The sequence below is a fragment of the Egretta garzetta genome, unplaced genomic scaffold (assembly GCF_000687185.1).
Source record: "Egretta garzetta isolate BGI_Z169 unplaced genomic scaffold, ASM68718v1 scaffold36, whole genome shotgun sequence".
NCBI classification, from domain to species: domain Eukaryota; kingdom Metazoa; phylum Chordata; class Aves; order Pelecaniformes; family Ardeidae; genus Egretta; species Egretta garzetta.
In genome coordinates, this window is record NW_009259975.1 from 1,574,075 (window position 1) to 1,597,620 (window position 23,546).

The window sequence follows — 23,546 nt, forward strand, 5'->3', positions numbered from 1 at the left end:
TTTTCATCTCTGACAGATATGAGCACTATTATTCATACTACATAAATTCCTTAGAATACTGGTTTTGAGGGAAGAATGAAATCATGCCAAATCACTTACACAAAAAGTTATTAAAAAAAGTGTTGAAGGTTCAGGCTTCCTTAATGAGGTGTCATATGATGTAGCACCTATATGCCATACAGATCAGCTGCATGGCAGCAAAGGCTTTGCTAAATATCTGTAGAAGAAAATTAATATGCAGATCAGTACGTGGAACTTCTAGGAGCTGAAGGAAGTATATAAATCTGCTAAAAATCTTCCTCTTTAAAATACTGCCCTGTTTTCTCATGTGGGTTGTCTAGACTGGGCAAGGCCTTTCTCAGGGGATGGCTGACCCTGTTTATCAGATAGATCTAGTTTTAAGTGGGATGAATTACCCTCTGGAGAAGCCATTTTCCAGAGCCTGTATAGGGACCTGAGAAGAGCTTAAACTAGGCATTTATGGCTGGAGTTAATGAAATGAAACCAACGCTTGGGACTGATATTGAAAGAGGGACCAGTATTGCAAAATATTCTGAAGGTACAGTGTGTTTCACACAGGTTTTATGCTGTTGAACGCAAGGTGTGTGATTGGATAGCCACACTGATGTAAAGGTAAAGGAGCTCACGATGTTCTAGTGTAACTGGTGGTATATTTTTCCCATTAGTTGTTTCTCTGGATTAGCAACCCAGACTACAATTTGGTTCATCCTTTCCTGGTTGTATTTATTTTACTGCACAGCAAGGCTTAGATTAGCATATGTTTATTTAGGATTAAGGATTTGGGGTTATGAGGTATTGGGGTTTGGTTTTCTCCTCATTCCCCTTCCCCTAAACAGATTTTGGCAGCAGTGAAAAGAAATGGGACTTGCCTGTGCCCTGAGCTTAAGTACATGAGCTAAAATTAAATATCCACTAAACACAACTTGCTGAAACTGCAAGAGAATTAATATTTTGTCAGTCCTCACTTTTATACTTAGAATTAAAATAGAAGATGGTGCTATTTTTTAAACAATTCACCCTTCATTTCTCCCACTTTTTTTCTCTGTCATTGCTGACTGATCGTTGCAGTGCCTACAAATGCTCCATGGCTAAGAAGAGAAAAGCTGAAGAACAGGTATCAGGCGTTCCCGTTAATAAAAGGAAGTCCCTGTTAATGAAACCCCGCCACTACAGCCCCAGCGTGGAATGCAAAGAAGAAAATGAAGACAGGACAGAATTACAGGAAGAGATCAGTGTCCTCGAAAGCAGCTCAACTCCAGGTAGTCACACAGTGTGGCTCCGCTTGAACCTGAATTCCACAGGAAGGGAGATAGCAAACTATTTTCAAAAAGTGTGTAGAATTGTGTTTGACTTCTGACAGAGTTGGAATGGTGCATTTCTGTTTAGGTTTAACCATCGTACTTCCAATTATTTTGTACAATAACTCCTCCTGGGGTCTAGTAAATGCTTTGTAGGTCACACAGAGACAACTACCGCAGCAGGTCAGATACGGTGCAGCATCTGCTTCTCCACTAGCTCTGTCAAAGAACAAGGTTAAGCCCACCACTGAGAAAAACACATTTATGAAGAGCAGATTTTCACTGGAATATATAGAGCTCTTAGGAAGAAAAAAAATGCTTAGCAAACATTGTTGACTTTAACATTTAGCAAAGCAATTTCATGCATGTGACTGTGACGTGTGTTCTGTTTAACACGATTATTGGACTCAGCACTTTTATACTTGTTATTCCAACTCTGCTAAGCCAAACGTATCCAACAATTTGTAGAAACTTCTACAACATGTATGCTGGGAAATATGGAAGGAGGATGAGGAGACAGAAAAATATAGCTACAGTATGTCTTTATTACTCTTTCTTTCTAATATATGTTTGTGTATATTCAAAATGAACAAAAATTATCAAACTAAATTGGCTGTCACATATTTGTTTAAGAAGTCCTGCACAAATCGTTAACCAGGCAAGTAAGAAGATATCAGTGGAATACACTCTGCATTTGTTTTAAAGGGAGGAGTCCTCAGTAGATAGCAAATGTCAAGATAAAAGCAATGTGAACTGGCACTGGGAAATTAGTAATCATAGATAATATGAAAACAGAATGAACTTATATTCCACTCAGTTGCTGGTTGCTACGGGAGTTTAAAGGTAATTTATTTTCCACTCAGTTTCTTCTTATCAAGTATTTTGGAAGGACAGAGTGCTAGATAATCTTATCTAGGCTCCCTTTCCTACAAAAGCTTAGACCAGATGATCTTTCGGAATCCATTCCAACCTGGGATGTTCTATGATTCTATGATGAAGTGAGATTAGGAATTTATATCTTTATCCACTCTAAACAGAATTTCCTTAAAAACAGAACAACACCCTCCCACCCCCCCACCCCCAGGTTTATACATATGAATACTGTAAAACATAGAGAAGAAGGCAGCAGCTGTCTTTCAGATTAAAGAGTCAAATCCCGGTTCTACCAAAATCAGGGGAGGTCTTTGTGTTTTTTCTATGCAGCAAAGATTTCAGCCAGTTGTGACCTGTAAGTCTTATAGGAGGAGTCTCTTCCAAGGGTCTTCATCCCACCAGTATGAAAGCCTAGAAGGGAGCTACCTCTTCAAACAGAACATTAATTAATTAATTTTGGGTGACATTACTAAGCTAAATTCATCAAGAAAATGAACCATCTCCATGGTTCTCAGTGCCTGTCCAGCCCGCAAGGAGTATTTCTATCTCCTAACACCATAAGGAAAGCTGTTTAAGAGATTTTCTTTAGGTTTGTTTTGGAGTTGTTTTTTTTTTTTGAGTTGTATAGATCTTAGCTAATTTTTCTTGTATCGATTCGGCCTGGTTCCTGGCCATCCAGAGCTGCCCTCAGTAGTGTGTTTTTCTTTCCCTTGTGTCTGCCCACTGCACAGCTTGAAGAACTTGCCAAAGGGAAAATACTATGATAGGTATAGAAGTAGAACTTGTGCCATATACAGATGAACCTAAGTTATTTAGCTGGTTCTTTTTTTTAAAAAGGGCAGGTGTTGGGCCATGATATAAATGTAGAGGAACCCCATTTGCACCTTCAGACAAAAGAAAAAAAACCCACTTGATTTCTAAAAGATTTATTTGATACCAGTAAGATTCCTCCCAACCTGCTTGTGTCAGTGATAAAGCAACCTATCCCTTTTGCATTAATCTTGCAAAAAATAACTTCAAACACAAATTTCAACAAAACAAATTTTAGCTAAAGTATACAGCTGGTATGGGTATGTAAGTTTATTTGTTATTTCTTAGTGTAGTATTGCTCATTTTATTACGAACTCGTGATGCTTGTCCGTTGATCAGTTAATGCTTCAGTTCATGGATTGATGCAACTGTAAACTAAGCTGAGTTTTGATTATTTTTAAAGTAAATTTACAGCCTGTAGAAATGAAAAGCAAAGCTGGGACAGCTGAACCGTTAAGACTGGTTCAACAACAAATTTTTAAACATTGCATTTAAAAATTGCTGATTATTTAAGGAGCAAAATTATGTTATTGTGCACTTATATTGTTTTTCATCTTTCACACAGAAAAATAACTGAAAAGACCTGTCATTATTATCAAGTTTGTTTTGTTCTGTTTTGTTTTGTTTTGAAGGGTGGGAGATTTCTTTTAAAACTAGAACTTCTTACTTTTTGAAATGACCCACTGATGGGTTTCTGTTATTTTCCAAATGGCAGAAGAGCAAATAATAAAACCACATTTAACTAAAGTTGGTTATAGAGACAAATCATCAGTCTTACTTGCTGAGATGTGAAAAGACAGCAGACTTCTTTATTCAGAATACTGCAATGTGTGTGGTACTAGACCAGCTGCTAAAAAGTTACACTAACGTTTACAGACATTTTTTTTAAACACAACTTTATGCACACAATGCACAAGGCCACCTCTCCCTGCATGAGTCCAATTTTCTGAAGAAGAATAAGAATTAATCAATATTTTCTTTTAACATATAACAAACAGTTGAACCAAACAATTATGTAAACTGGAAGTGACCCAAAATGCTAACAGTTTGGCAGCAGTAAAGTGAAATGCATTGTGGTGCACATGTGCATTTTTGTCCCCCTTTTCCCCTCCACAATAATCTGCACTTAATAGGAATATTTTAAACTATGTAGCTAAGCAACAGAGGTAATTGTTGCTTTCTAGAGCTTTTGTTAGGCACTCTAACACAGCCCAAATATGCATAATTAGGTATAATGTCTATAAATCATTATTGTACACATGTGGGTAGTTAAGTGGATTGAGAGAATAGTTCAATGAATTGGACATATTCACTGAAAATGCTTTTTATTTGTTTTCTGTAGTTCATAATACTTTAAAATTATCATAACCCTTTACACTTTCTCTTAATAGCTCGCTGTGTTATTGAGAGAAACTTCATTTGCATTTTAGACTATGCTTAATTTATTATTTAAACCTGGAGTTCTTCTGATTCAGGAGAGGACAGACACATCTTATGAAATAGTCTGTGCTTGTTTATTCATCCTCCTTTCTAGGAAGTAAAATGTTAAATTTTTCAGTTTATGTTGAATAGATCCCAACAAAAGTATGTACCCTATAATCAGCATTATTGAAGGGGCTAGTGTTGTGACTAAATTCTTCCCTTCATCCAAAAATGCTTTTAGTTACTATGGCAATATTTACTTGATCCTGGCAAACCAGTGTTGATTTGAGAGAGATAATTACCAGAAAGGAAGATGATGGAGATGTATTTTTGAGTGTCCTTGTCAGAGGAAATGTTTATAAAAAATTAAATGAGATACAAAAGGCATATTGTCTTCCACACCGACAACCTCTCCTACATGCAGCCTCTATTACCTGCTGGCTGCTGCTTTTCTTCTGAAGAAAGATGTTTATAAAGACAGGATGCACTTCAGTGGTGTCTTTAACAAGTCCTTTATGAGTCTGTACATAACAACCATTTCTGTTTCCCTGTGCATGACCTGATCTATCACTTAATGTGGCAATTGCAATGGTGACCAGGAGCTTGCCCTTTGCGAAGTACTGAGGTTTTTTCCATCAAGGTCTTTCATGGGATCTGGGGTGACTGGGAAAGCAATTAGGGTCTATTTGAGAAAATATTTGGGAATCTGAGCTGAAAGAAAAGTGAAAATAGACCGGAAGAATTTTAATGTGTGTGTGTGTGTGTGTGTGCATGCTTGTATATACATATATGCATATATTATACCGATTGTGTGTATATATGTGATAGTATCTATCTATGGCACATTATATTTATATGAATGTATATGAACGTGCATGTGTTCTAAGATAATATATGTCTTCACCATCAGTGAAAAATGGCAACATATCTATTTTTCATATAGCTTTGGAGCTATAATGTAAAGTAGATATGATCTTAGAAGGGCTTTTCCTGACGTTACAAGCAGTCATTTCAAACACAGCCCGGGTATGAATTCAATAATTTCAGAGTACCTTTGAGTAAAGAAATGGTGATTGGTAAGTAAATATCTTCATATCACTTCTACAAGATACAAAAGGAAGTTGTCATTACATATTTTTCTCTTGCTTTTTTCTCATGCAGAGGAAAGTACTCCAAAATCATCTGAGGAAACCCTACATTCAGGTGGACAAGAAAATTCCAGTCAACGAAAAGATTACTCCAGCTATCAAGATGCTGTGGCTAAATCTTTGATGAACATGGGGAAATTAGCAAAAGATACACCCAGTCAAACAGTGGCAGAAAATCTAAATGATAGCGGCATTCAATCCTTAAAAACAGAAAGTGACGACACTGATGAATGTTACATGATTAACTCAGCTGAAGGAAAGGAAAAGACTGTTATTTCTGATCCAAAATACTGTTCATCTGAGGAAAATGAAAGTAACTCTGAAATCATGGACAACGAGTGGGACAGCTCCTCAAATTTCTCTGAAGAAACTACTGTAAAGCCCCATGTAACTCAGAAGTATATTGTAGAGTGTAATCAAACTAGCATCCTGGAAGTCCCGGAAATTAAGAAGGAAGAGGTAGAATTTGGCCCTTGTGAAACACTTTGTGACGCAGCAACAGAGCTAAGAGCACCCCAGGAGTCTCACCCAGATCCTTTTGAGAAGAGAATTCAGAATGCCTTCCCTGAAAGTGAAGACGACGACAACGAGTGCCTGTCAGAAACTACAGAAGTGTCGGTAGAGCTGGACAAAACAAAAGGGAACTTGAGTTTGCTAGAACAGGCAATCGCTCTGCAGGCAGAGCAAGGGCACGTGTTTCACAGCACCTACAAGGAACTGGATAGGTTTCTCCTGGAGCATCTAGCAGGGGAAAGGAGGCAAACCAAAGTTATTGACATTGGTGGGAGACAGATATTTAGCAACAAACGTAAGGAAGTATTTTTGGCTGTTCTTACTGGCTTAAGCATTTATCCTGTGACTGATAGAGGATTCTGAGCTGGGTTTTATAGCAACAGTAAAGAATCTGGAATTTAGCTGGTAATTTTGTTAATTATGTACCTTCACACTAGTGCCTTACGTCTAACCAGGTTAAACGCTAGGTACTTGGCTTCCTGCCAAACCGCTATGTGAAATGATCAGTAATGGGTACTAAAAGGGCTGTGTAGCTGGCACTGACACTCCTCCTCCTTTTCCTCCTCCTCTACCTCCTCCTCCATAGGGTGTTAATACATACCTCCTGAATTTCAGCAGCCAAAAGAGAAGGCATTAAAATGTGCTTAAGGAAAGGTTAGGGTGAAAAATTGGCCTCTTCCAAACATACCACCTAATTCCTAAGCCATGTGTTTTCTGAGTTCAGTCTACTTCACGTATCAACATTACATTTTGCTGCAGCCAGCGCTTCTGAGCCAGGAAAGCACAAGCCGTGCTCTTCTGCCTCATTCACCATCAGCAGAATTACCAGTAAGTTCCAAAACCTTTATTGTTTCTGATGGTTTGTGGCATCCTACAAAGCCATAGGAACATTGCTCCATTTTTGGTACTTAATCAGGCTTCCAGAAGTGGAGATTTAAAAGATTTGGGTTTGATTTGTAAACTGGGCTGTCTCATATGAAACTCCTCAATTGAGGATAATTACAGAACATCAAGAGATGTCATTTTATAAGCACACTCCCTGCTGTAGTAAGTAACGATACATTCGTCTGTCCTTTGACTTTTCCTTTTGGGACTCCAAATATACTGAGGTCACCCCAGCATTGATTCAGTTTCTGCTTTTGATAAACAATTTACTTTGGTATTTCTAGTGTTACTTTAGTGTAGTCCCTGTGGACACTGCAAATATCATAGTAATTTAGTTGTCTGAAGCATTTAGTGTATAAGATAACTGGCAAGTTTTTTTAGGAGTTGCAACTGTAAATTGTTTCTTATAGTATTTGGGAAGAATATGCATGCATCTCATTTTTCTGTCTCAAGCAGACTTTTTACTAGCATGTCTTAAGCTGTGCATGCACAGTATTAGCCTACCTCCTTGCCAAACTACATGAACCTTTATTTGCTCAGACGACAATGGTATATGCAGGAATTTTACCAATACCTTATCTTATCCTGAGACTAGCTATCTTCACCAGGTTCACGTTGGTGTCAGTGTGACTCTCTCGCAGCACACATAGGAAGGAGCAGTGATGGTAAGCATGGCAAAATCTGGCCCTTCCTGGTTTGCCTCATTTTATTATTAGCTGTAGTTTGCAGGTGAGTTCAGAGGTAACACTCATGGAGAAACAAACTAGGCTTTGTTCAGATTGTATAAACACCATATGATTTTAGTCAACATAGTATCAGGCACATGATTTTTTCACTTTACATAATTAACTGGGGTTTCTTTCTAAAAAATCCACCATTGAATCCATCAGCTCTTAATTTTCTTTCTTGGATGCTACGTCAGAAAAACATGGCTTAAATGTATATTTTTCCATCTTCTTAATGATAAACCTTTCCAATTAGTGGGGGAAAAACTAAATCATATTTCAGGGTCCCTCTTTTTTTTCTGTCCACTATTGCAGCACGTGCCATTTGCAGTGATTCTAAAAAGCATGCGGTCTCCTGTTGATGCTCAGTCTATTTTCTTTCCTCCCTATTTCTTTTTTTTTTTTTTTTTTTTTTTTTTTAACCTAAAGTCTTGCCAGGAAGTTTAACCCTCAGCTGCCTCTGGCGATCCTGTCCCTATGCACGTCCTACCTCGCGGTCCAACAAAACGAGCTTGAAGGAGGCTGCTCCCTGTGCTGGCTGCAGCTGTTCTCTCCCCTAGCGCCGAATGCTGTTGGCAGCCAATCACAGATGGAGCTAAAACCATCCTCAGCAATTTATGCGGCCACTTCCTCCAGATTTCTCACAAGAGAATTTCTGGACCAGAATTCGTTCCTTTCTCGCCCAGACGTTTGATCCTCCACTGGAAATCGAATAAAGGCTTTCTGACCAGTGCTTCTTGCACAATTCTAGGTGCTTGAAACAAAAATTGGGAATGCACTGCAGCCATTACAGAGTGGTAGCTGTGGGGCTGGGCTGAGACCTCGCCTTTCAAAGGGTATCTGCTGCTCCATGTTTTCACTGTCTTTGTGGGCTGCTCCACAAAGCCGCATTGCCATGTGTACCAGAGGGAGCTGCTTGCCTTGCCTCTCAAATGTAAAGTGGCATGTATTCAGTTTCCTAACAAAGAACCTACAGCCTAGAGATCTGCGATATGTAAGGAATGGCTTCTGGTTGAAATGCTTTTTGTTTGTTTGTTTGTTTGTTTCACACCTCAGCTTTTATTTGGTTGTCCCAGCTTCCTGGAGTCTGACATTAACAGAGCAAAAGATTGTTTCTGCTTTTTTATTTATTCCTTTATAGATCTTGCTGCTGGCTGATGCTGCCAGTTTTCTGGCTTATTGGATTGTGGCTTCTGTCCCGTTTGAGGCTCTGAATGGAATAAATGACACTGCAATCCTAAAGCTATATAGTTTAGCACATAAATAGCATATTGGGAGGGGTAAGCCACTGTTTAAAGGACACAGTGTGAAAACCTGAAGTGATGCTTAAATCACATACGTCTCTGTTAAAATTTTGTGTGGGAATTACATCTGAAGTACAAGATAGAGAGCGTCACACTGCTAGGATCACTCAGCTGAGTGCAGGCAGGGGCTAAACCCAAACAAAATCCTTATCTGATTTCTCTGCAGATTCACCCAGGCCTGAAAAGAGAGAAACCAAATGTCCCATCCCAGGATGTGATGGCACAGGGCACGTGACTGGGCTGTACCCTCACCACCGCAGTCTCTCAGGCTGTCCACACAAAGTTAGAGTGCCACTAGAAAGTGAGTATCATCACCCTGCAGTCCAGAATAACAACTGGATCTGGCCCAGCATTGTGGGTATGTCTGCTCATGCTGGAAAAGAATCCCACTTTTCCTGGGTGAGACTGCAGAATGAGGCTGAGAGAGGAACCATCACACCTTCTTTGCCCTCCAGCTCTTCATCACAGTCCTACTTCCCACGCTCGTGAAGCTCAGGTGCTCCTTAGTAGCGTTACAAACAACGTTAGGCTGCTCAGGTGGCCTGGGGAAGAATAAGATCAGGGCCAAACTATTCCCACCCTGCCAGCAGACCCGCACACTGTAATCTTATGACTCTTCAAGACCTTGCTTGCCCGTGCCTTTGCTAAGGCATGCAGCACAGAAATCACCTGCTTGTTTCAGAGCTGTGACCTGATTTGCAGTAATCACACACAGAGGCTGCCGGTTTTCATTGCCAATAACTGAGAGGCCTGGGCATGCTTATTCAGAGATGTTTCCAGTGTCTCCCTTAACACTGAGCTCAAAAAAGTTACTTCCATCAGTACATCCCAGCGTTGGTGCACAGCACGTCCCTCCTGTATGACTGTATTGTGCTAACCCATTTATGCCCAGTCTAGCCTGAATTTCCCCGCTTATTTCTAACTGTGCTGATCTGATTACATTGGTTGGGGGGTGTGTGTGTAATCCTGCAATGTGATGCAATGAAATGCTGCATAATAAGCCAAAACCTAATGTGAAACTATTTGTTTAAACAACCTAGTTATTCAGGTTGATTTTTGTGGTGGCATGCATAACAACAAATTAAAGGATACTTGCACTTCACCAATGTTCTGTTCCTAACTGTAGCTCTTCCTTTTTTAAATCTGGTACTAAACTGTATTTGTGGAAACATCTGCTGAATAAAGCAGGCTGTTGCATTTGGAAGGCCTTAGCAACATTAACTTTCTAAAAAGTTAAAATTAACAAGTCCTTGTTAATTATCACACTTCCAATGAGATATGTTCTGTCCTGCTGGCAAAAAAAAAACCAACTTATAATTTGGTTCCTGACAGAACAAACCAACTGACTGAATAGTCAGCTTTTCTGAAGCACTGTGCACCCAAAGGCAAAATGCAGTACTGAAGTCATAAGGACACACGTACAAAGATGTATTCTGTTTTACACAGACATACATCTCAGTCTTAACAAAAATGATCCACATCAAAGGGCGTGAGAAATGTAGAATCATAGAATCATAGAATCACTTTGGTTGGAAAAGACCTTTTAGATCATTGAGTCCAACCTTTAAACTAACCCTGCCATCCCACCACTAAACCATGTCTCTAAGCACCTCATCTATCCTTCTTTTAAATACCTCCAAGGAGGAGGACTTTACCACCTCCCTGGGCAGCCCATTCCAGAGCCTGACAACCCTTTCGGTGAAGAAGTACTGTGTCAGTGGTGTATGGACCAGAGGGCAAAGGGCTTCATGATGTAACATCCTTGCTAACTTCTGCCTTTTTTCGTTTTGAAGTCCACAGAACCAAAGATGTGTGTGTGGAAAGCCACACTAGAGCAATGTAGGGATAAACTGGTATATGTTGGAGGCACCAGCCTTGCTGTGTTGTAGGTCCTTTGCTTATACTTTTCTTTCATGGTCGAGATGTGACAGGATTGATGATCTGAGTCCAAAGAAAAAAATATTCATATTTTTTAATGTATGCATTTTTAATAGATATATGTTATTATCACCTTTTTTTTTTCTTATTCCTCTTTAGTTCTTGCCATGCATGAAAATGTTTTAAAGTGCCCCACCCCAGGATGCACTGGAAGAGGACATGTCAACAGCAATCGCAACACACACAGAAGGTAGTTCAGAAAAGTTCATGTCCGTTTAACATGTACTTGGGAGTAAATTGATGGACAAGTCTTGGAATTAGAATTTATGTACTACAGTGCAGAATGCCTATGAACTGCAAGGATAGCTCGTATTATTTATCATGAAATAATCATGTTTAATTAATAAAAAATGGCGGCAGCACTGAGGATGGCAAATTCCACTAGTATTTTTCAGAGATGAGAATTCAAACAACAATTTCATTACAGTCTTCACAGTGAAACACCATCATGTAAAAGGGGTAGGAATGAACAAATACATTATTATTGCTACAACTGGAAAACCCAGCAGAAGCCAAAGACTCTTTGTTTTGCACCACAGACACAGTAGTCCTTGGCAGGTTCTTCCTATCCGGGTACATTCCCTTTTAGCAAAACAGGGATACGTTAGAAACCCTGTAAAAACTAACTCCATTTATTATCCTCAGGAATGTCATCTTCCCACTTGGAACGCTCTTGTCTGTTTAACTTGATGCCCGCAGGGAGAAAGTAAAATTGAGGAAAGCCTTCCAGACAGGCAGCTGGGGAATCACAGCCGGGCTGCAGGTGAGGCAGAGAGTTGACGCACTCTGTCTCCAGCAAGCCACTGCTGTCGGCACAGCTCTTGTCTTGCTTTCTGCTGAAGACAGCAAGCCAAAATATTGCATTATAGTGCTTCTGGAAAAATATAATGTCAATCTTACAATCAAACTTGGGACAGAAAATTTTCAGAACCAACTTTCTTTGTTGAACTGAATTTTTGTGGGATTTTCTTTTTTGTTGGTGATTTATTGGTTGATTGGTTATTGTAGGAGGGCACCAAAATCAGGGATTATCACACTGTGTTACTCTCTGTAATCTTTACCAGAGAGATCACAAGCTCATCTACAAGAATATATAAGTAATCAGTAAATATTTTTTTCACTGTGTTTCCTGTTTTAAATCCCCAGCCGTCTTTGCAGCACATTAGTTGTATCATAAGCGACTCACGAATAGGATAAGAAAGCATGTTCCAAAGTAATAAAGCAAATTAAAAAAAAAAAAAAAAAGGAAGCAAAACTTGAAATGACAAAATGTGTTCTTTGGTAACAGTCTTTCACATACCCATGTTTTTTCCCCAAATTCACTTTCCTTTTAATCAGTAGGAGGCTAATATGCATGGTTTAGCTGATAAAGCAAATGTCAATTGTCAAAAAATTTACTAGTGACTTGCCAGCCGCAAGACATCAAAGCAGAGCTGTGGAAAACTCCCACATGATTCAGTTTCCAGATATATCACCTCAAATGCACAGATTTCACGGTTTTGCATTAAGGGTTGAAAAACAGATGAATCTGGGCCATAATAGCATCAGCTTCCATAGATGCACAGAGCACCAGACAAGTTCAGTCATTGGGTTCCACAGCACACATTTCCTTTACTTAAGATTTCATTTTAACTTTTCTTTTTTCTTGTTTCTTTTCTTCATTTTGCTTTTAAACAGCCTTTCTGGTTGTCCAATTGCTGCAGCTGAAAAGTTGGCAATGTCCCAGGAAAAGAACCAGCTCGAGTCTCCAAAAGCTGGGCAGTGCCATGATCAGACTCACAGGTAGGAGCCCTCACAAACTAATCTCTCCAAAGTATTTCTGCACAAACTGTGTTGATCAGTCCTCAGCTCTTTCCCCCATTTCAGATGTTAGCTACAGGGGCAACTCGCTTTTCCAAGATGAACCTCTGAAAAACTAAATAACTTGACTGTACCTCAAAATTAACAAGCAGCTTTCTGCTGGTTCTTGCGCATGTGGCTGACATTAAAGACAACAGACATATCTTTTGAAAAGCAATCAAATATATTCTACTAAATCTTACTTCAGCACAAATAGCCTAATCAACGGTTCTCAAATGTCTGTCTGCCTTTTGTCTTGTAAACCAAATCTCCTATCTTTCAAGATCTGTTCCATTGTTACAATATTTTGGCCACTGAAACAAGATCTTTTTGACCTTATTGCACGTTAGCAGCTCAGTCCTCATTTCTTTTGTGACTCTTTTCAGAGGAATCTTCCAGTGATCCAGTAAGTAGCATGTTATTTCAAAGGGTTGAGAATTCTGATCATTCTGTTTCCCTGCCATTGAATAATTAATATTTTGAGTTTCTTTAAGTTTATTGGTTTAATTAGTTTAATTTATTTTTTATACAATGGCACCAAAAAGGGGAAACATTTTTTATTGCAATTGTATTTTGTTTGAGAGTTATGTGGACCCTACAGACATGCATAATTTGCACATCATTGGCACCACGACCATTACAACCTATTATATTCAGGTCTATTTGGGGACACTTTAATTTGTGGATTATTGACATGATCAGCTCTAATGGTTCCTTCAGAGCCATTACAGAATATTATGTCCATGTGTCTGCCAACTGCACGGGTCTTAACTCTACGTATGAAAAGTCCTTAGGAAATTACTAAAGACAAGTAGTTACTGAACAGTAACTAAATGGAATAACACACCATAAATCATTCGTTCCTCCCAAATAACAGAAGCAATTATTTTGGATCATCTTGTATTTATACCATACTCATTCACAGTAAAGCGAGAACAATAGCGATCCATAAAACTGCAAGTCCATTGACTAGCAAAAATCCAGACAATTTTTAGAAATAAAGGAAGCACCATGCTACAGTGGTAATCTAGAATTAAGTGAGTATCTTTCTTGTAAATAGCCCACACCGTTACTAGAAAATACGAGATTTTTTTATTTCCTCAGCTTTGAACTTGTGTGAAGTCAAACAATTCCTTGACTACTTGGTTAAACACCATATTTATGTTATTTATTTCTTGTATACACCTACCAGTAAGTTTCACATGTGATAACAGCACACTTTCTGATACCGAGATGCAACTGTATCCTATTTTTCAATAAAAGGTTATTTAAAGATATTCTTGTCTTTCTTACTCAGCCTTTTCCTCCTCTCTGCAGGACAAATTTAGCAAAGCAGCCTGAGGTATCTCAGTACAATTACAGAACTTCACAGCCAGTCACCTCCTCTAGAGCCACCCTGGTGAAAGAACAGGAGAAGTTTGGGAAAGTACCATTTGATTATGCCAGCTTTGATGCACAAGTCTTTGGCAAACGCACAACAGCACCTGTGGCACAAGGACGAAAAACACCCCAGTTCCTTGAATGTAAGCTTGAAATTCCATTGTCTCTCTAAAAATTGGCAAAATGTCAATGACTGTTTTTCTTTTTTTTGCTTGTTCTGCTTTCAAACTTCTGGAATTCAAAAACTCTCTGTAGGAAACATCTTTAGCCACTTGTGGTCAGAATGCTAAATATAATCACAAGTTTGCTAAATATAGAATTCTAGAATGATAAATAATGTCAGTATAAGTTTTACTTTTTTGATATGTCTTTTAAAAACAATTGCAGGGGAAAAGCGGAGTAAAGAGGAATGTTTTGTGGCTTATCTGTTTCCTTCTTCCTTGGCTAAATTGTGATATCTTTATGTGATAGAATGCTGCTATGAGAAGTCCCGTGGAATGTATCTGCACAAGGCATAATGAATTGTAGCACAGAGAAATCCAAGTTAGGTTTTAAGAGGCATTTCAGATACCTTTTAGATGCATCCATACAGATATTATTCCTCCTAGATGACCATGTGCCTCAGCTGTATTTCTTCCAGACCTGGGTTGAATTAGTTTTGATATCTCATTTCTGTACTGCATCATATTTGGAGTGCAGACGTATCAAATGCATCATATCATTATCAAGATTCCTCTGCTTGCCTCACTTACAAATTTGCTGAGGTACTACTCCATACAAATGAGATATCACTGTGTGAACACTGATTATTTCTTGCAGATGCTCTTCACAATCAGCATGGGAAACTTCAGCAAGATTCTGCCATTTTATTGTCCATTATAAAATACTCTTTATTTCAAAGAAACAAACACTTCTCTTGCCATGAGGGAAATGGAAAAAAAGGGTTTCATTGCACCACATTTGGGTTCAGAAGAAAATAGATCCAAAAAAATGTGACAAAAGACCCTTTAGTTGTTTTTTCTTTTGTTCATGACAAAAAAATTGGTAACAGAAAACGAATTGCATCCCACTTATCCCAACAAAGGAGAACATTCAGAGTAAGGTGAACAGAAAAGCAAAAAAATTATATATGTATATATACATATACAATATAACATAACATAATATAGCATAGTATAATATACTTCTAATTCTATATCATATTATATGTTTTATATATTTATAAAATTTGTGTATTTATATATTTAACTGTATATGTGTCTGAGTACATGCACACACATATATATGTGTTTCTGTATATATATAAATACCCTTTTTAAAATTGCAAATGAAAAGTAGATATTTATCTGGCCTGGAAAATAGGCTTGTTCAAATGAAAGCAAATATGTGCATTGCCAGCTTCTTGGGTGGCAGATTTTCCAATTTTGTTTGTAAAATTGAATATTCCCTATTAACTGTCTCTTTGCACAGATGTATGTCTATTTCACAGGTTCATTTCAAAGAAAAAATGATTGAACTGTTTTTATACAAATGCAAATCCATACATATGCAATTTATGTATAATGTATACCAGGGCTGAAGTTTACAGCCTGTTGTTTTTGCAAAGACTGCAGTGTGCAGCTATTATTTTAATGGAAAGGGAAAAATAAAAGAGCAGGTGAGTGCTTTAACTATGCAGATATACAAAAGTTAGCAATAAGAAGCTGATGACGTAGTGATTGGTTCAGTGTCCTATGCAAATATGTAGCTAGCCAAAAGCCCATCATCAGCTCTCTGTGGATTCTGCACTTACAAACTTGATTTGTTAACAAAACATACACCCTTCATAGCCTGCGCTTTTTTTTTTATCTTTTAGGGTGGGTAATGGAAAATGGATGTTTTTGCTCTCTAATTATAATTTGAAGTTAGCTGTAGTAACTGCTAAAAATGTAGACCCTCTTGCTTGTACTACAGTTTCACAGCAGGGTAGATAAATCCTTCTTCATTTGCACTGGAGAAAGGCAGAACTGAATCACGAGGCTTTTATGTATTGCGCTACTGAGATGCCTCCAGTACTTAGAAAACCTGAATATGGCATTCGGCTACAGTCAGTGCACACAAACAAGCATTTCTCTTAGAGCATCCCAAGTTTGAAGAAAGACAAGTTCTTCGCTGTCTTGTGTAGCTCTTGGCGTTAAAATGCACTCAGCCAAAGCTCTGCGTCCAAAGGGATCCAGTGCCTTGGGGCTCAGATCTTTATGGAGCGAGCAGATGGCCACATGCAGAAATGTTCTTGATGTATCTGGGTGTAGGCTGAGAAATTGGATTTTGCTTAGTTTATCTTTGTAGGACACTGTGGGAGCTGCAAACAAAAGAAGTGGTTATTGCTTGCTAAGAGCTGAGATCATGGTGCTGTGTTTTCCCTGCAGCAGTTAATGACATCTCAAGCTCCAAAATCCAGAACAGGGAGCAGAGTTCTTTCTACCTGTTTTAGAGTAAGTGCTCCTGATGGAGCAGAAAACAAAGAACCAAACACACCACTTCTGTCTGTAAACATGCTTTTCTGTTCACCTGTTAGTTTGTCATTCTCAGCTAACCTCTTCATGCCTAGTAAATCTGTGTATTATTCCAAATGACAGTCAACATAAGACAATAAGCTGAGATGAGTTTTATTCTGAAGGTTCATTGTCATATTTTTTTTTTTAATTCATTAAAGGGTAGACTTAAATTTCTAAAAATTTCCACAAAATCAGGACTGAATATTCCTAACAGGTAAGGTTCTTATCTGATTGCTCTGGTTCATTCAAGAGCCTGGTCTGGTTCTCCTTACTCACATAAGCAAAGCTATTTAAATAACAGACTTATTCGTTTAAGTAGGGTAAGCAGTGTTGTTTTAGCTAAGACTGGACAAGTCACTGTTGGTTTTTTATACAATAGAGCTCCAAGAGGAAGCCTTTATAAGGATACATTTACAATTGCATTTGCCCACCGTTGTTGTCATGTCACGATGGATAACACACTAATGCTTGTTCAGTCTTTCCTTAGACATCATTGCTTTTAATGCCTGAGTAAAGAACAAGTAAAATCTGTCTGAATCTCAGATGCTTTGTTGAAAGATGTGTATCTGTGGGGTAAAAATTAAATTATCAATGTTTCTGAAGCCATTTTTACAGCAAACCCTTACTGCCAATAGGAAATGGATTGTTTTAAATGTATTTGAATATTTTATTGTATGAAATTGTAGTCTGAGAAACAAAACTATTTAATGGGGAAAATCTCATACGTGCAATTGCTAATCAAATCTCTCTTCAACAGCAAAGCATTTTTCAAATCCAGTGAAATTTTCTAATCGACTGCCTAGTGCTAGCGCCCACACACAGAGCCCTTGCCATGCCAACTCTTATAGCTACGGTCAATGTAGTGAAGACACCCACATAGCAGCAGCTGCTGCTATCCTGAACCTTTCCACCCGCTGCAGGGAAGCAGCAGAGATCCTCTCCAACAAACCACAGAGTCTGTCTGCCAAGGTAGGGTAGTCCAAGAACCTGGAGGGTGTGCTAGCTACTGAACTGTGCGAATCAACTGTCTTTCATGTTAGTGACTGCATTAAATCCCCAAAAAGGAGGCTTCTGTTTGCATGCTCTTTTGAAGAGAGACAGAGAAAAAAAATCAGTAATGTAGTGACCAGTTCTGATAAAAATAAATAAATAGCAGGAATTATGTTGTTACTCTTTTTATAATTGAGCCCTAAATACAAGGGGGGAGTTTTGTGGGAGGAAAAAGAAGGATATTTGAAATCCAGCAACAATCTGTGGTGGATGATGAGTTAGATCTGTTTAAAGGGGGAATTTTTCTCTGTCTGAAATCTGCCATAAGTGATTGTTTTGGAGGCTGACGTAAAAAAAATAAATCTTTAGATTAATCAAGGAGATATTTTCTAGCAATGGAACAGAACTACACCTATTGAGTCTGTTGTCTTTGGAACTCACGACAGTTTGACAAGGTGTAGGGAGGGAAATAACAACTGATTTTGGTGAAATTCTCCTTTCTGCTGGAAAGTGAGGAGAATCAGGCCGACAGCGTTTGGAGATAGATAATTTGGGCAAGTCTGTCATAATGGAAAGCTGCCTAATACAGTAGATGTTTGTGTGGCTTTCATGTTTTGGTTTCTGCTCTGCGTTTCCTCACAGATCTTTATGATTTACAAATGGTACTTTGTGAGCTATGAGCCTTATTTTCTAAGCCATTACATAGTATTATACTACTGATGAAAATAGACAGGATTTTCTTCTGATGACCATGGCTGTGGGAGTACTGTTGTTTATTATTTGTATTAGAGTCAGACATATTCCACTGCAATGAAACTTTTAAAAGCTCTGTGTAGATGAGAGGGTGCCATTAGAAGAACTTGAGAAGAAGCCGTTGGGGAGTGAAAAGAGGTATTTTTATCAAAACACAAAGTAGCAGGTGTGTTTCTGCTGTAGGACTCTGAGTCACGATGTGTGCTTCCAAAGACAGATGACCTATTTCTTTGCAAGTCTGTGTCACCCTACCTTGTCTACTGTAGCACCATGCTCAGTCTGGATAGAGGTGGTTTCCACAGCTGTTGGTTTACAATTTGTTTGGTACTTCATTCACCGTTGCTAAGAGGTTAGCTATTACTCTTTGAGGGGAACCACTTATTTTACCACCAGTGTAACACCTTGTTAGGTGGTATCCCCTACTTTGCTGCCTCTGTCTTGGATCTTGAAACTGATGTTGTGCAATGCTCCAGAGTAGACTTTTTAGAGCGTGTCCACATGCATCCCCCATAATGCAGACATTATCTGTCCCAAAGACGGCTCATGGAACCTTTTCCAGATAACAGATCCATCCCTGATATATGCTGCAGAAAGCTCCTTCCATTGGTCTTCAATAGTGACTTCTTCTAGCAGGGAAATGGAAACTGATGCCAATGGCTGGATTAAATTGCTGCCGCAGCCTTTGGCTGACCTCAGCAATAGACCTTCTTGCCAGAGAAGAGCAGTAAAGGGACCAGACATAACCCAAAGATTTTCTCCTCCGTACCTGCTTCACAGTTGCCAAAGCATGGGGAAGGTCAGAATGGAAGTGAACATAATAGTAACGATGCGGAGGGACACTTGGGGCACATAGCTGACTCCTTTTTCGCAGCCAGGAATCTAGCCTAAAAGAAAATCACCTGCATACCTTGCTATCTGCCTGCCTCCACTTTTGCCAGACTTTCTGGAGGGCATACTGCTACAAAACATCTGACACAAGGATCAGAATTAGCTTCTGGCCAGAACACAGGCAAGTAAGCCCCAAACAGATTTGGTCGCCAAAGCCACACAAAATCCATTTTTATTTGGTTTTGGCTATTTATTACTTTTGTCATACAAGAGTCAAACAAAAAAACTGTGGAAATAAATCTCTAGACTATCTTCAATGAAGATGCTTTCTTATTTCAAAATATGAAGCAAAAAATAAGGCTAGTTTTAAAAGAGTCCACCATCTATTTATCAATGTTTCTGAATTGTTTTGTGGCTGGTATTGGCTGCAAAGGTAAATGTTTAACTGCTAGAATATCTCACATATTTTTAGATCATAATAAACATCTCTTGAGAATTTATCAGTGTTTGGACTCAAATAATGCAGCATTAACAGATGACTACAGAGTTAATGATTGCCCTTTCTACTCCTGATAGCACACACATTCACCAGGTCTGAAAATACCTGTGGTGCATGGCTGTGTTCAGAGCCCCATAGTATCAGACCTCTAAGCCCTGCCTCTTGCCACGTTCCTTCGCTCCTTTGCCCAAGAAAATGTGATCGGCATCTTCCAGATTTTAGCAGATTAAAGCTCCTGACTGTAAAGGTGTTTGCTCTTATATGAGCATCAGGTAACTTCCCAGCAATCCAAGCCGTGACACTTTGCAGGTGGGAGGCAGTGTGGTGGTAGAGCAAGGGCCACTGGGGCTGCAGAGGGTTTTCTGGACTTGCAGAAAATCCTTTGCAAGTTACGCAGTTGTCAGAGCTGTAAAAATATTGTGCTTCTAAGTTTTAAAATCAGAACTTGAACTTCAAACATTTCAAGCAAGTGTCGTTTTCTCGTGTTTGCTCAAGGAGTGCATATGTCGCTTTGCTTAAACAGGTGAGGAAACATCAAAACATTGTTTAGCACCAGAGTATTCCTGCAGTGTTTTTTTTTCTTTCTGTCTCTCAAATTTTATTTCTTGACCTCCAGAGAGTTGTCCATTTTTTAGTAAAATTTGGATGTTTTACCTCGAATGTTCACTTTTCTGTAAATATAGATAATACTTAAATGAAAAAGTGTTTTTTACAGCACAGTTCCAAATTTCATTAATTTAACGGATTTTCAGATATATATCTCACATTCTCTACATATTAGTTCAAAAGGAAGAGTCTAAGCCAAAAAAAGGGAGAGAATGGTTGTGAGAGTGATCAGACATACACATTAGCAGTACCATTGGTAAGCAAAACTTCACAGAGATCTAATGTATGAAGGTAACCTTCCAAGTACTTCCAGATTAAAATTCTGAATTTATAAATTAAGCAATTTAAAGAATAAATTTATTCTGAAATAGGTACTAAAATGGATCCTAAGGTTTCTCCATGCAAAATACTGAGATCATCAGATACCTTGGTGATACTGTTTTAAAAAAATAACTAATGCCAAATTAACGTTACATTGTCTAAGCCATTCAACCCCACAGGTGCAGACACCTGGTACTGTCGTAAACTGTTCCCCTGAATATAATCCTGATCAGCCCATTCTCATGCAGTCTGAACCCCAAACCAGTCCCCTGGTCTGCATTTGATTCGCAGCTTATGTAGCTTCATTCAACTCCCATCAAAGTAACCAGAAGGACTCCCCTAGAAGGCTTGGCCTGCAGTTTCTAGCACCGTGCAAGGTCTACATCATCAGAACATCCAGAGATCTCCCCCGCTTGCAGCCCTCACCACATTCACGTCTCACAGAGGTAGCTGCAAGCAATACAGTTTATCTGTATGCTCATCACTACTGCTTGCCAAACATTTTGTTGACTGTTTTGGTGGGTTTCCCACCTGTTTAGACAAAATGGCATATGCACACTATGCCTTGAAAGAAAACAAAAAATGACACTTGCTAAAAATGTTTAAAGTTCAAATTCTGTTTTTGAACAAAATTATGTCATCTCTCCATTCTTGGATATTGATGATGGTGATAATTACATCAATTATTTCAACAATGTAGTTACTACTCAGCACATTTATCAGGCAGTCCTTTACTCCAAATACCTTAAAGCCTAAATACAGGATGAAAAATCAGCCAAGAATATCACTAGGTACCATCCTGTTATACTGCTGTGCATATTGCTCCTTGAGTACATTTTTGGCTGGCTTTTTTGAATTTGAGGATTGCTCTGGGCTGAAATTGTGACTTCATTTTTGTCTCAGATGTTGCTGGGCAGTTACAAGTTTTCTTATTTTGACACAGATTAGTATTTTAGTTTGCTGCAAAAGAACTCAATTGCTTAAATCTAAGTCTGAAGAATTGAGGACCGTGTGTATGTATTTTTCTCAGCTGGGAATAGAAAAGATTGTACTTTTGGGATGGAGTTGCATTAAGAATAATATTCATACACATGGAAAGATATTAGTTCCAGAGTTATTCCCAATACCAGAACTGAAGAGCCCTTTTGAGCTTTCCAAACCAGACTGAGCTGCTCGTGGGAATGCAAAATCATCGATAATGTTGTTTCTTTGGACTTACTTAAGTATTAAGTTGTATGGCTGATGCCAACCAAAGAACACAAAACCCCCTTATAGGTAATGATACAATCTCCCTGAGGTCACAGGTTTGAAATAAGATTCATGCAGACATGATAATTCACTCTTTCTGATCCAGCTGAGATAAAGCTTAACTTGTAATCGTTACTGGAGACACACTGTGGAGTATTAAATGTTGTGAGTGATCAAATGGACCAAAAGCATATGAAAAAATGCAGAAGTAATTTATCACAAAACCCAACATCCTCTATTGTCCTAGTTGATGTAGTTCAATTCTAAGGACAAGACTTAATAATGTACTAGAAAAAAAATCTGTAATACTTATGTCATAAAATAAAGGAGGCTGAAAAAGCTTGACTTGAAAGTACAAAACAGCTGAAGAGGATAGAGACCTCTTTTTTTGTTTACATATTTATATATTCATAGTAGAGTACTACTTGTACCTTATCTTTTCACTGACTAGATCTTAGAATAAAGAAAATATGCTTCAGTCATTTTTCTCTCATTTTTTATTCTGGAATCCTTTTTCCAGCTGCTTGTAAAACCTGTGGGGGTGATTACACTGTCACTGATGGGGGAGTAGATAAGGAGTAACCTGAATTTAGTTGTCATATGTATCCTCTCATCCTCATTGATTTTTCTTCACTGTTTCAGTGAATTTTTTCCTGGTTTACACCAGTGTAAATGTAAATAAGATCAAAATCAGGCTTAAAAGATGTACACAGCTAAAAATTAATGTAATTTAGGAAATAATAAGATACATTTGTGTCTTTATTTTGCTTACGTTTTTAAGGAAAAATCAGAACATTTTACATTGTTTTGGTAGCTATATTTTAAATACATCATGATAAATGGATAAATATAGGCCTGTTCACACATGCACTAGAGTTGACAGTAATAAGATCTTGCCTTCACCGAGGGGAACACAGCCTTTACAAGTCTGAGCTAAGCTTAGTAAGTGCCATTTTCTGTCAGCATGTCATAGCACCGCTCTAGCATTTTTTGCCATTTGCCATTTTTGTCTATTTAGTTCCATTTTAAAATTAATGTAAAAATAAACGTGGTAAAACAAGCAAAGAAGACATATTGAGAGGAGGGTGGGATGAGAGTAGGAATGAAAACTGGAGCACTGTCTCTGACTATCCTCTCTTTTTGCTCTGCCATTTGGAGTTTGCTATGAAGGCAACAAAGCAATAGCTCTTTTATACCATTCTGAATAAAAAGGCGTGCTGTAAACGTGTGATCCATCCTGCAATGGGCAAAAGAGGATATTTTTTTCCATGACTATATTTAATTGTTGCGTGCATCTGTGAGCTCACTTAAATCCCATCTGTATGCTACTTCACAGGCACACAACCCAGCCTTCCCTGAGCAGAATTAGGTGCATGTTGGACAACCCAACTTCTACGTGAATTTCAGGGAGGAGCTGAGGAAGCTTTGAATATCCGTGTTAGTAAACGTTCTGTTTATCATCCAGGGCTCCTTATTGTGGCTAATGGTATCTGTTACTCTGAGATTATATGTTTCCCGATATTTTTCAACGTACAGTTTCATCAAGGAGGGGACCTTGATTGATTTTGGTCCTTTTTGTTGTTGCTGTTGCCTTCTGAGTAGTTGAAA

General features: G+C 38.5%; 1 protein-coding gene across 4 annotated transcripts in view; it reads left to right on the plus strand.

The window, feature by feature from the left end:
• Positions 1–1,090: 1,090 nt before the first annotated feature.
• Positions 1,091–23,546, plus strand: part of ST18 (ST18 C2H2C-type zinc finger transcription factor) — a 49,002-nt gene continuing 26,546 nt past the window's right edge. The window contains exons 1-8 of one of the 4 annotated variants that reach the window (XM_035895874.1): positions 1,097–1,280; positions 5,586–5,959; positions 6,032–6,380; positions 9,166–9,300; positions 11,037–11,127; positions 12,615–12,719; positions 14,094–14,299; positions 17,451–17,662. In XM_035895874.1, coding sequence (XP_035751767.1) covers positions 1,106–1,280; positions 5,586–5,959; positions 6,032–6,380; positions 9,166–9,300; positions 11,037–11,127; positions 12,615–12,719; positions 14,094–14,299; positions 17,451–17,662 — 1,647 coding nt within the window. In that variant the 5' untranslated portion in view covers positions 1,097–1,105. Of the gene's footprint in view, positions 1,281–5,585; positions 6,381–9,165; positions 9,301–11,036; positions 11,128–12,614; positions 12,720–14,093; positions 14,300–17,450; positions 17,663–23,546 lie in introns of all 4 variants that reach the window. The other 3 variants (XM_035895873.1, XM_035895875.1, XM_035895876.1) reach the window with 3 other exon arrangements.